This window comes from Thamnophis elegans, chromosome Z (genome assembly GCF_009769535.1).
Source record: "Thamnophis elegans isolate rThaEle1 chromosome Z, rThaEle1.pri, whole genome shotgun sequence".
NCBI classification, from domain to species: Eukaryota; Metazoa; Chordata; class Lepidosauria; order Squamata; family Colubridae; genus Thamnophis; species Thamnophis elegans.
Window position 1 is genome coordinate 77413072 of NC_045558.1, and position 12627 is coordinate 77425698.

The 12627-nt window shown below is 37.6% G+C and overlaps 2 protein-coding genes across 2 annotated transcripts in view; one reads left to right on the forward strand and one right to left on the reverse strand.

Annotated features, from left to right (window-relative positions):
- CNTNAP2 (contactin associated protein 2) overlaps positions 1-12627 on the forward strand; it is a 984443-nt gene that overhangs the window by 520888 nt on the left and 450928 nt on the right.
- CZH1orf189 (chromosome Z C1orf189 homolog) lies at positions 1222-10358 on the reverse strand. The gene is made up of 4 exons (XM_032237170.1): positions 10247-10358; positions 8528-8568; positions 4188-4317; positions 1222-1323 (listed from the first exon to the last, which is right to left on the reverse strand). Exons 1-4 carry the CDS (start codon positions 10319-10321, stop codon positions 1222-1224), a joined length of 348 nt encoding a protein of 115 aa, XP_032093061.1. The 5' UTR covers positions 10322-10358.

The window sequence follows — 12627 nt, forward strand, 5'->3', positions numbered from 1 at the left end:
TAGTATAACCATGAAGATCTTGTATCTTCAGATCCTTCACTTGCTCTATAAATTTGCACTATGTAGACATAATCAGCATTGCATCTTTTTCTTCTTTGTGTCTTGCATTACTGAATTATTTTGTGTCTTGAATTATCTTTGTCCTTCAGCAATCTGAGTTTGTTTAGGCCATACTTACTTGCTAACCATTTTTTTTCTGAATTCTCTGTGAAGTCAACTTGCTTCCTGTCATTGCCTAAGCCCTTTCCTTCCCCTTGATGAAGAAGTATGTAAAAAAAATGTTTCTCTCCTCCCAGCTACTTTTCAGGTTTATATTATCAATCACAAGAAGAAACTGGATTTCTGGAGATAACATCTCATGATGGCAGATAAGCTCTTCATTTTGTCAGCCTAAAGTGATAATAATTTTTGTTACTGACCAAGCAGATTTAGATTTTTCGTACACTTTGGAAAATTAAAAGTGTCCTAATTGATTTATAGTCAAGCTATTTGTTTTAAAATGCTTCTTCTAATAATGTATAATAGAATATCATGGGCTATATATGTAGCATAATTTTAAGTAAGGACTGTTTTGGTTATTTTTGAAACTATGATTGAAACTAAGAATAGGTAATTAGATTTAGATTTATGGACCTTGACCTTCATTTCACACCAATTGTAATATATTGCTATACCTTGTTCAGTTCAATTGTTCCATTTTACTTTATTTTAATTTTTATTTTAAAATTAAAATATTTAATGTTTGTGCTGCTCATAATAAAGATTGAATGAGTGAATGAATGTTTAGATTTTAAATGCAGAACAATAAACAAAGCTTTGGCAAAGGATTATTTATTGTTCAATCAAGTATCCCTTCAGTAAGGTGAAGAGATTGCTTCTCATGGACATTAGAAATGAAAAACTTTATTAAACCAATTCTTAAAATTTCTTTCATTTTACTCTCTTCCTCTAATGCTTAATTTCTTGGAATATGCCCCATTTTGCAACTCATTTTGTTTTAGCCTGAATTACATTGATTTTCCATTGCTTTATGTAATTCAGTCAAAGACAAATGTGCAATTTTACCATCTGTCAAAGGAAAGAAAAAAATATCTTTCTTTTTATAATTTTAAATGACATTTAATTGATATTGAGGAAAGCACTCTTTCTAGATAAAGAGTAGTGCATGAAAATACCTACCCTACTTATTACAGCCCAAACTGTTACATATGTTTGAGATTCTCAAAGCCTTTCGGCATAGAATGACATTCCCAAATGGTTAAATTCCAGCTGGTATTGCAAGTGTTCAGTACTTAAGAGATGCTTTAAAGCTGCCTGTCGAAGCTGTAAAAAAAGATATTAACAATCATGCTTGTTACTAATTCTACAATCAAACTGTTAAATCATTGATTGTCTACTATTCTTTTCTCCTGTTATCACAACATTCTTGTGCTTTTTATGACAGTTATAACAAGTTAAATTTATAGTTGAGTTTGATCATATTTGTATCTAGCTCCCTAAAGTAACTAAGGATGCAAGCAGAAATAAATAAAATCCACTCCATTCTTTTAGACATATGGATTTACTATCCTTACTTCTCATTGCATTTTTCCAGTTAAAATTTGTACATCATTTGAGGATTCTTCTGTTTTTGGCACCTTAACATGCAGAAAATAGCTGTCACCAAGATAATCACTGCACACATCTATCTATGTGTCAATTATGTTCTTCACTGAAATCCTTCTCATGATCATTCTTGTCCCAGTGACTTCCCACTTGTACTACTGAATTTTATGTGCATGGAGTTTTTGAAGACCACTCAGAAACTAAACTGCCCACAAAATATCCCTGTTCTATAAGCTCACTGGTCATTAGAAGGATTCCAGCTACAATTATATGTGATAGTTTTCCTATAAAATTCTATGTGTATTAGAACTTGATTACATTCAGAACCATTTTTCTCCTGTAATTTCTGCCTGACTTGTAAGAGCTGGTAGAGCAACTCCAGGTATAAAATATTGTCACTTTAGGGAATATAGAATATACACTTCTGTAGCTGTAGCTAAACATGCCTCAAAGATTTGAAAAGTCCATTTCATCATAACTCTATTAACCTGACTATTTAAGCAATAACCTGGCTATTTAAGCAATTTTGTAGTAGAAAATAATATTCCTAAAGGTTCAATAGTTTTGTTGTTCTTATCATTTTTATTATTGTTTTAATCATAGTTTGTAAACCACCTAAAGTTGCTTGATAATTGAGGAACCCCAAAAAATCTAATGAACAAAATTTGTATTTGTGTATATATGTGTATATCAGACAGTGACGTGCAGTCAGGGGAAGCAGGGGAGGCAGAGCCTCACCACTGTCATCATGAAAAGAAAAAAATGTAAAAGAAAAAAGGCTGAGGTAGTTGCTGCCAGAGTCACAGTGGATACGCTGCTTAGTGCTTAACTGTTTAAAAAAGCCTCTAAAAAGTGCCCTCTACAGGAGGAGGCAGGAGAACCACGTACCTCATTTAGTCTGACTTTATGATCACTCGAGCAGACTTAAGCAAAGGTTAAAAGCCAAAAAATTCCTTATGTAGATGAGGCACGTGGTTCTCTTGCTTCCTCCTGTAGAGGCTGTTTTTTTTAGAGGCTTTTTTAAACAGTTAAGCAGAGTCATCCATTAGGGACTCTGGCAGCAGCTAGTCCAGGCTGACCTCAGCAGCTCTTGCCTTTTTCCTTTTTCCTTTTTCCTTTTTACATTTTCATGATGACAAGCAAGAGCAGAGTTGAAATCCTCTGTGAAACAGCTGGAAAAGGTATGTGGGTCACAGGGAGGGGGAGGAATTCAAAATTAATGTAATTCGTAAGTAATTGTAAGTAATTTTTGTGTGTTTGTGCATGTGTTTGTTTCTTCACTCAAACAAACTCTCAATTAGAGAGAGAGTTTGTTTGAGAGTGAAGAGAGGGAAAGGGGGTAGGAGAGGCAGGGAAGGCAGCCCGTCAGCTTTCTTTCTCTGTGTCCACGGCAGCCCGCCAGCAGAGGTGGGTCTTTTGCCCACCTCTGCTGGCAGGCTGCCACTTTCTTTTGCCCAGAGGTGGGCAGTTCAGGCGAGCTGGGGGGATGGCGCTTTCTTTCTTTTGCCCAGAAGCAGCGGCCCACCTGAGCTGCCCACCTTTGGGCAAAAGAAAGCGAGCTGGCGGGCTGGTGCTTTCTTTCACCCGCCTGTCAGAGCTCAGGCGGGCGAAAGAAAGAAAGTGCTCTTTCGCCCGCCTGTCAGAGCTCAGGCGGGCGAAAGAAAGAAAGCACTTTAGACAGTGGGATGTCGGGGGAGAAGACTGCCTCACCAGCCATAAACTTCACCACATGTCACTGATATCAGAAGTGGGTTGCTGCTGGTTCGGCCCAGATCAGCTGAACTGATAGTAGCGGCGGTGGGATGCTCTGCCTACCCACCTGGAAGCTTCTGGACAGAACTGTTGAACGCATGCTGGAGCACACGTGGGAGCGCATGCAGGAATGTGCCCAAACCGGTAGTAAAAAAATTGGCAACCTAATTCTGGTGTATATGTGTATATATACTGGCTCTGTGTGTGTATATACTGGCTAATCTAAGGAAGGACAGTGATGATCTTGAAAGGAAACACCACCACCAGCTACTAGCAAATAACCTGCCTCCCAAAACATGGAAAGACTTAGTCAGGTATTATAGCCACCAAGGTACAGGACCATTATGGACTTGTACATAAGCCAGCCCAGAAAGGCACTGGGAACAACACTAGAGGCTAAAAACAGCAATTGCTCATAAATAGAATAGTTACCCAAGAGTGAAGGTTTAGACAGATCAGTCTGAGTACACCTAAATTGACTACAGGAATGCCTACAGCCTAATGCAACAGATATGTATCTGTAAATGCCTGGCACTATACAAAGTTAACATGACATTAAGAATATTTTTAAGTACTCAATGGGACTGTAGAAGCCAAGCTTTAAAATCAACTCAAGAAAGCTCACATAATTGCAATATATACCAAGGCGATGCACTGTTTTTGTTATTGTTTTGCATATGCTTGAACTCCTTCAGCCAGATAATCACAATAGCCAAATGGTAGTCAAGAAAAGAAAAATAATTAAGATTTATGAGTCACATAGCAGATATACAGATCTGGTACAAATATCTTGTTGCCTACAGTCACATGGGAATTATGAGGAATCATACCATCATCAGCTGTTTATTAGCATAGTGCATTTCTTCTTTCATTTCTGCTTGCTGCCTCTTCCTGCTTCTTGCAAAACACCTGTCTTCCTGTGATTTCAGTTGCAAGCACATGACTCGGCCACGTTCCCAGCTAGGTGAATAGGTGTGATGTGGACATAACATGGAACATCAATAGTGTGACACATTTTAATAGAATAATTTATCAAACAAGAAGTTACATTATAATCAGAGCTGTGCAATTCATATTCAAAGGGGAAATGTCCATATATGAGCCATTTGTGCATTTACAAATCTCCATTTGTAATTCCACCTGACCAAATTACTTTTAAAAAAAGTATTGTTAAAGACAGTATATTTTAATAAAACTTAGCAATAACTTAGTAATAAGGTTGTGCAATGTTTCATTCTTAAATGAAAAATGTTATTTGGAGATCACAAGATATTTAAGTAGCACCAGTCAATAACAACTTAAGGTAGTTGATCTTTGCCTGGGATGAGGTGCAATAAAAATTGTGACTGGTAGGAGAGGAACTGAACTTTAATCCAGAATATACTTTCAGTATATACTTTCAGTATATTCTAGATGCTTTCTGTCAAGATTCTACAACACCCCCCCACAAAAGCATATATTTATGCCACATTTTTATATGTGTAATATTAGACCCTTCTCCCAGAATCCTTGTCTTCCTCCCTACATTATTCAAAAAATCCCGATTTTCCAAAAGAAAGAAAATCAATTTTAAAAAGGAGGCCATAAAAAAAATGTTTTTATTTCTCTGAAGTGTCATTCCCAATGTGGCCTTTAGAGGGAAGTGGTTTCCCTCCCTCCCCTCCTGCCCGTGCGCGCACTGACGAGGGCCATTTTTCTGCAGGGAGAGCGGCAGCAGCGCGGTGAGGAGGCAGGTGGGGATCTGGTTGGGAGACGCTGGCGATGGGGGTGGCTTTTGAAAAGGTTGGGGGCGTTGGGGGAAGGCAATCAGGGGAAGGCTGCTTTGCAACTGCCAGTGAAGTCCCATTCCCCCGCTCTTGCCTTTACTTCTGCTTGCTCCATCCCAGCAGAGGCTGAACCCTCCTCTTATTTGGACCTCCTGCATCCCCCTCCCAAACGGAGCACCCCTTTCAAGCAACGAAAGCCATTTTAAAGCCATTTTTAAAAAATCCCACTTTTAAGGCGGTGAGCAGATCTAATGCTTCTTCTGACTCCCCACAACAGAGAAAGGGAGTGGGGAAGAAAGTTAGGGAAGGAAGGAAAGGAAAGAAAGAGGGAAGGAAAGAAGGAAGGAAGGAAGGAAAAGAAGGAAGGAAAGGAGGAAGGAAGGAAAGGAGGAAGGAAGGAAAGAAGGGAAAAAAAGAGTGACTGGTCTCATTTCATCCAAGCAGGTTTTCATGCCTAAAATGGGACTAGAAACTCCTGATTTCTTGTCTGGTGCCTGAACCATTACTAGGCAAACTGGCTCTCTTATCCATATTTAATCTACCGTGACCAAATATCTTCCAAATTGTGCCAGGAAAGTAACTCAGCACAGCTGCATTGAGCAACAGGAATTATTTTTATGGCTGTGTAGTTTCTCCTTTTGCAAAACTAGCTGATTAAACAGCAAACTCGCCACAAGATTGCAAGTAACTTCTAAAACTTCTCCTCAAATAGCAATTATCTGAAACTACCCAGTGAGCAGAGTTGGGTGTTGATATTACTGTATCTCTGTATAAAGCCATGAATTTGTTATAGAAGGTCATAGACAAATAGCTGTCCTTTGGGGTCATTACAGGTGTCTGGAATAGAAGAACAAGGCCCAAAGATTGGCCTTGTATTCCATCTCTCAGGCTGGGGGGTGAAATTATACGCCCCTCAGACAGGGTTCACAATTTGGGAGTCCTCCTGGACCCACAGCTGACTTTAGAACATCATCTGTCGGATGTGACCAGGGGGACATTTGCCCAGGTTTGCCTGGTGCACCAATTGCGTCCCTACCTGAACCGGGAGGCTCTCAGAACAGTCACTCATGCCCTTGTGACCTCAAGACTGGACTACTGTAATGCGCTCTACATGGGGCAGTCCTTGAAGAGCATTCGGAGACTTCAGCTTATCGCATGAGCGATTGTGGGTGCACCTCGGTACACCCACGTCACACCTATCCTCCGCGAGCTGCACTGGCTGCCTGTTGGACTCCGGACGCGCTTCAAGGTGCTAGTCGTTACTTTTAAAGCCCTACATGGTATCGGACCTGGGTACTTGAGAGACCGCCTCCTGCCAATTACCTCCCTACGACCAGTTAGATCCCACAGATTAGGCCTCCTCCGAATACCATCAGTTAGCCAATGTCGACTGTTGACCCCTCGGGGGAGGGCCTTTTCTGTGGCTGCTCCAGCCCTCTGGAACGATCTCCCTGTGGAGATTCGGACCCTCATCACCCTTCTGGCTTTCTGCAAAGCTGTTAAGACCTGGCTATTCCGGCAGGCCTGGGGCTGATGAGTTCCCAGCCCCACTTGAATTGCTGTGACTGTTGTGTTGTTTTTAATCTGTTTTGTGTATCTTGTTTCTGTCTTGTTTGTTTTTTGTATTTCCCCCTTCCGCACTTGCTTGTTAGCCGCCCTGAGTCCCTCGGGAATAGGGCGGCATACAAGTATAATAAACATCTAAAAATCTAAAACATGGGTGTTTTCTGATACGGAAGCATTTGTATAAAATAGAGTGCAACATTGGCTAATAAACAATAGCTCCAAACTTAGTTTTAAAGTCATACATTTAAATTCATTGCTATTTTCACATACTATGTGAACGAGACAGTTTTTATATTCCAACACTTCAGGTTACAGTGTTAAGCTTATTGCATTGGGAGATTTTGTACAACATTTGCTTAAAATATTTAAGAAAAAAATGGTTGGATATTTTGTTGTTTAGAATGAAAGGCAAGCACACTTAAATTTTAAGGGACTGGGATTATTTCCATATACTGTACAGCTAGACCTCGATTTACAACCACAATTGACCCTAAAATTTCCATTGCGAAGCAAGATGGTTCCTCATTTCATGACCTTTCTTTCCACAGTTGTTAATTGAGTCACTGCAGTTGTTAAGTGAACCATGCAGTCATTAAGCAAGTTTGGCTTTTCCCAGTCACTTTGCTTGTTGGAAACTAGCTGGGAAAGTGACAAATGGTAATCGCATAATCCTGGATACTGCAACTATCATGAACACATGCCAGGTGCCAAGCAAATTTTGATCATGTGGTCATGAGGTACAGTGGTCATAAAAGAGAAAAACAGTCACAAGTCAGAAGAGCAACAAAGATGATTAGGGGACTGGAGGCCAAAATATATGAGGAACTGTTTCTGGAACTAGGCATGTCTAATTTAATGAAAAGAAGGACTAGGAGAGACATGATAGCAGTGTTCCAATATCTCAGGGGTTGCCACAAAGAAGAGAGAGTCAAACTATTCTCCAAGGCACGTGAGGGTAGAACAAGAAGCAATGGGTGAAAACTAAACAAGAAGAGAAGTTGTGAATGCTCCAACACTGGAAGTTTTTAAAAAGATGTTGGATAACCATTTGTCTGAAATGGTGCAGGGTTTCCTTCCTAAGGAGGGGTTTAGACTAGAAGATCTCCAAGGTGCCTTCCAACTCTGTTATTCTATTCTAACATATACTGTTTTAAAGAAACACAGAGGGAACAATCCTCCAGGCTTTAGTGACTATCACTAAGTGTTGTAGCTTATGATTCCTGATGAATGTATTCTATTTTATTTTTCTTTATGTACACTGAGAGCATATTCACCAAAGACAAATTCCTTATGTGTTTAGGAGTTTAGCTTCTCTCTCTTGAAAATGTAAGCTAGCATAAGGCATTATAATGCAAGCTAGCCTTAGCTTTCAAACAGTTCATTTAGTGACCAAAGGGACAATGGCATTGAAAAAAGTGACTGATGACCATTTTTCACACTTAGCGACCATTTTTCACACTTAGCGACCGTTGCAGCATCCTCATGGTCACAGGATCAAAATTTTGATGTTTGGCAACAGATTCATATTTATGATGGTTTCAGTGTTCTGGGGTCATGTAATCGTCTTTTGTGACCTTTTGACAAAATATAAAATTTTTAATCAAGCCCCTCCTCCCCCCATCAATTGTGTCCCTCTTTACCAATCTGAAAATCTGGTCACCTTACCTTTATGTGACCAGCAAGTTCAGATGTACCTGAATTCAATCTCTATTTGTAGCTTCTGTCTTATCTGCATTTTCAGGTAAATATCAAAAGTTTTACATAACTAGAAACTTTCTGCCTTAGGATTCAGGGTTTTTTAATTACAATTAAAAAGCAGAAATTCAAAATCATTTTACCTTTGAAGAAATTTAGAAAACTCTTTAAATTTTGCCAGCAACTGAAATAGAAAAAAAAGATAGCATGAAGCAACACAATAACCTAGTATCTTGGTCCTAATGATTGTTTCAAAATCTATTTTTCACTTATAAATACTATAGTTTTATAAGTGAACTTTTTTTTAACTGTACCATAGTGTGAAATTCATTAATGCAGTTGGGCAGCTGAGTCACTTTACTTTCTACTTAGCTATTGTGCAAGAGGACTTACAGTGAAGGTGATTTTGTTGTAAGAATCTTAAACCATGGAGGATAGACTCTTTCTATTGATGGGACTCTTAACTTTCCATACCTTCTGATTCTTTACTTTTCTCCTTCCACACACAATAATTCATAATATACAGCACTATGTTATCAAAGTTATGTAAATCTTTTCAGTTCAAAATATTTTAAATTATCAATAACTATCCTTAATTCAAAATTGTTTTGTATAATCATTTATCAAAGTAACCCCATTTTGACTTTAAAATATTTCTAATGGCAGGAGCAGGTCTTTTCAACTTAAAACTTATTTTGAGCTTTCAAACATCTCTACTATCTTTTCACTCATCCTTAAAACTGAGTATGGGAGGGGTTTGAAACTGCTGGATAGCAATTGGGCCAATTCTTTTTAAAATTACTTGCTATCTGAATGCTAAATTTTCTGCACTCTTGGTATGACCTGGGAGAATGCAAGAACCCGTTTCTGAGGGAGATGGGTGATTTAGAAATATGAAATGTAATTTAAAAAATAAACTATTCTTATCATTTTGAGGTAAGTTGAAAGAAGAATATTTTTTCAAACATGAGGGATAGTGTTGCTGAGAAACATTGTGGTTTTAAAAAAAATCTTCCTGTGTTTGGGGACAGAAGGATTAGACATGGCTGACCATATTTCACAGCTGGCTTAATTTGAAGCAAGTTATTTTTCATTTTTCCTTATGGAGAGAATGAGCAGAATGCTGGGTGTTATTTTAAAGTCCAATCTTTTGGTTTTCCTAGGTTCCACTGAGTGAAAAAAATTGTCTTGTACATATCAAATATACAATATAGTTAATGTATATAAATCACGTAATAATGTTATATGTTTATGGTCTTGTGGTGTTAGTTGCTGTTTATGGCTGCATGTGGCTTACAGATTGTGGTTGGAAATGCCTGATTTAAAGTAGTAACTACCAAGTAGTTCCATGGTTGGCTTTGTAAGGATAACTTAGAAACCCTATTTGTATGATATCCATTAAAGTTAATGAAAGTTGAAAGTGAGTTAAAATATAAAATAAGATCTATAATTTGTCTGGTTCATTCACACAAAAAACAAATTATTGCTCGCTTACTAGCAATAATTCATTTTTAATTTGATATGCAAGCACATTGGATTTAATTGCAAGAATCTCAAGGCTTAAATTAAATATAAATTGTACATATTTAAAGGCAGGTAATCCTAATAAAATTGTTATTTGATAACATAATTTGATCCAGGGAACACATTTCAAGTCCTCTTTTTCATCATAGTTTGAATTTGTAATATTATGTTCATCATTCCATACATGAAAAAAGTTATTATTCAAATTATGTTTATGAACTATGATAAACTGACACAACTTACAGTCTAGGTATAAAGGTGGGCCAGACTCCTGAATCCAGGTAGTAAATATCAATACAATTTGTTCTTTGTATTATTAGTCTCAGCACAAGTCCTACCTCTTCTTCTTTCAGTAATTTCTCACGTAAGGCAGCATGGGTGAGTGGCTTTTTTTTCTGCTCAGAGGATGCCATGGAGAAATCAGTATATGACTCCTCTGTTTTTCTTCTTCTGACTGATGTAGATTGTTTCTTAGTTGCTATGACAGAGAGCTTTCAGAACTGTCAAAGAGAAGTGCCCTCATTGGCTAGTGCTGCTTGCTTAAGGAAGAGACCTCTCCTCCACCTCTCTCTCGTATTTCAGCTTAAAGAGAAGAGGACTCTAGAGAAAAATTGTTTATGTTATGTGCATAATATGATATACAAATTTTATTTAAGTTCTCCGCCAGAGGAAAACTGTAAGTGGTTTATTAGATCAGTTTTATTTCTTCTTTAAAACTCTTATTCAAAACCTGAAGTATTGTTTCAAAATCAGAAGCTTAATAAATTTATTTATTTACTCAATTTCTATATTTGCCCACCACAATCCTATCAATTCTGGTTTTTTATTTATATTTACATCAGTTTCTGATTTGTAATAGAAGTTACAGAAGTACATTATATTTACATCAGTTTCTAAGATGACATTCAAGCTATGCCACCAACCCTGAGTTTGCTATATGTAAAACTTCCAGCTAAACTAGTTTAGTGTTGAAATGATAAAACTCTGTCACTAAAATAATACTGAGTGATATTTCTTCCTAAAATATGTTTTCATTTTATTAATATACTTGTAAGACTTTCCAGGATATTACAATACAATAGCAGAGTTGGAAGGGACTTGGAAGTCTTCTAGTCCAACCCCCTGCCTAGGCAGGAAACCCTATACCATTTCAGACAAATGGCTATCCAACATCTTCTTAAAGACTTCCAGTGTTGGGGCATTCACAACTTCTAGAGGCAAACTGTTCCACTGATTAATTGTTCTGTTAGGAAATTTCTCCTCAGTTCTAAGTTGCTTCTCACCCATTGCTTCTTGTTCTACCCTCAGGTACCTTGGAGAATAGTTTGACTCCCTCTTCTTTGTGGCAACCCCTGAGATATTGGAACACTGCTATCAGGTCTCCCCTAATCCTTCTTTTCATTAAACTAGACATACCCAGTTCCTGCAATCGTTCTTCATATGTTTTAGCCTCCAGTCCCCTAATCATCTTTGTTGCTCTTCTCTGCACTCTTTCCAGAGTCTCCACACCTTTTCTACATCGTGGTGACAAAAACTGAATGCAGTATTCCAAGTATGGCCTTACCAAGGCATTATAAAGTGGTGTTAACACTTCATGTGATTCTATCCCTCTGTTTATATAGCCTAGAACTGTGTTGGCTTTTTTGGCAGCTGCTGCATACTGTTGGCTCATATTTAAATGGTTGTCCAGAAGGACTCCAAGATCCCTCTCACACTACTATTGAGCAAGGTACCACCTACACTGTACCTGTGCATTTCGTTTTTGTTGCCTAAATGTAGAACCTTACTCTTTTCACCATTGAATTTCATTTTATTAGATAGTGCCCAATGTTCAAGTTTGTCAAGATCCTTCTGTATCTTAAGCCTGTCTTCTGAAGTATAGGCTATTCCTCACAGCTTGGTGTTGTCTGCAAATTTGACAAGTTCCCCATTTATTCCTTCATCCAAATCATTGATGAAGATGTTGAAGAGTACTGGGCCTAAAACAGAGCCTTGGGGTACTCCATATTCTTTCTAAACCCTCTATTTACTTCTATATGCTATCTTATAGAGGTATTATACTCTTATAATTTTAATTTACAGGGATTTTTCCTGTGATTTACCTTATCTTCTTAAAAACATCTCTCATTTTCTTTTTCTTGCTATTTTGTTCTATCCATTGGCATTCTTGATCTATATTTTTCTCTAGAGTTTTGCATAGTTTTCTTCAATCATTCATCGTTCTTTTTGCCCAGGATATTAATTTGTCCTTTTTTTCTGGCTGTTATGATGTTTTGTTCTGAAAACCATTTTATTTTTCTTGCTTCAGTTTTGATGGGATCTTTTATCCTTTTCTAGAGCATCTCAGCTCACTGTTTAATGTTTAAAATTGAATCTGTGTATTTGCTACCAATAATTCATGATGTGCTGCACAATCTGCATTTAGAAGTGACCTGGTTCATTGAATTATACTCCACTATTTTATTTTCTATTTTGTAGCCAAATTGGTTTTAGTGTTGTCCATCTATTTTTGTTGCTTGAAGCAGATGCTTGCAAGAAATTATTTTCTTCATAATATTCTATTATCCTATATTCTGACTTAAAAACTTCCTGTATTGTAGTTCCAAATTACTGTATTCTTCAACTTTGGCATCATTATATCCTTTTGAAATGTTATATTTATAACAATCACAATTTGCCATAGAATTCCTCAGTGCATTTTAGCTTTGATCCTGTAGTT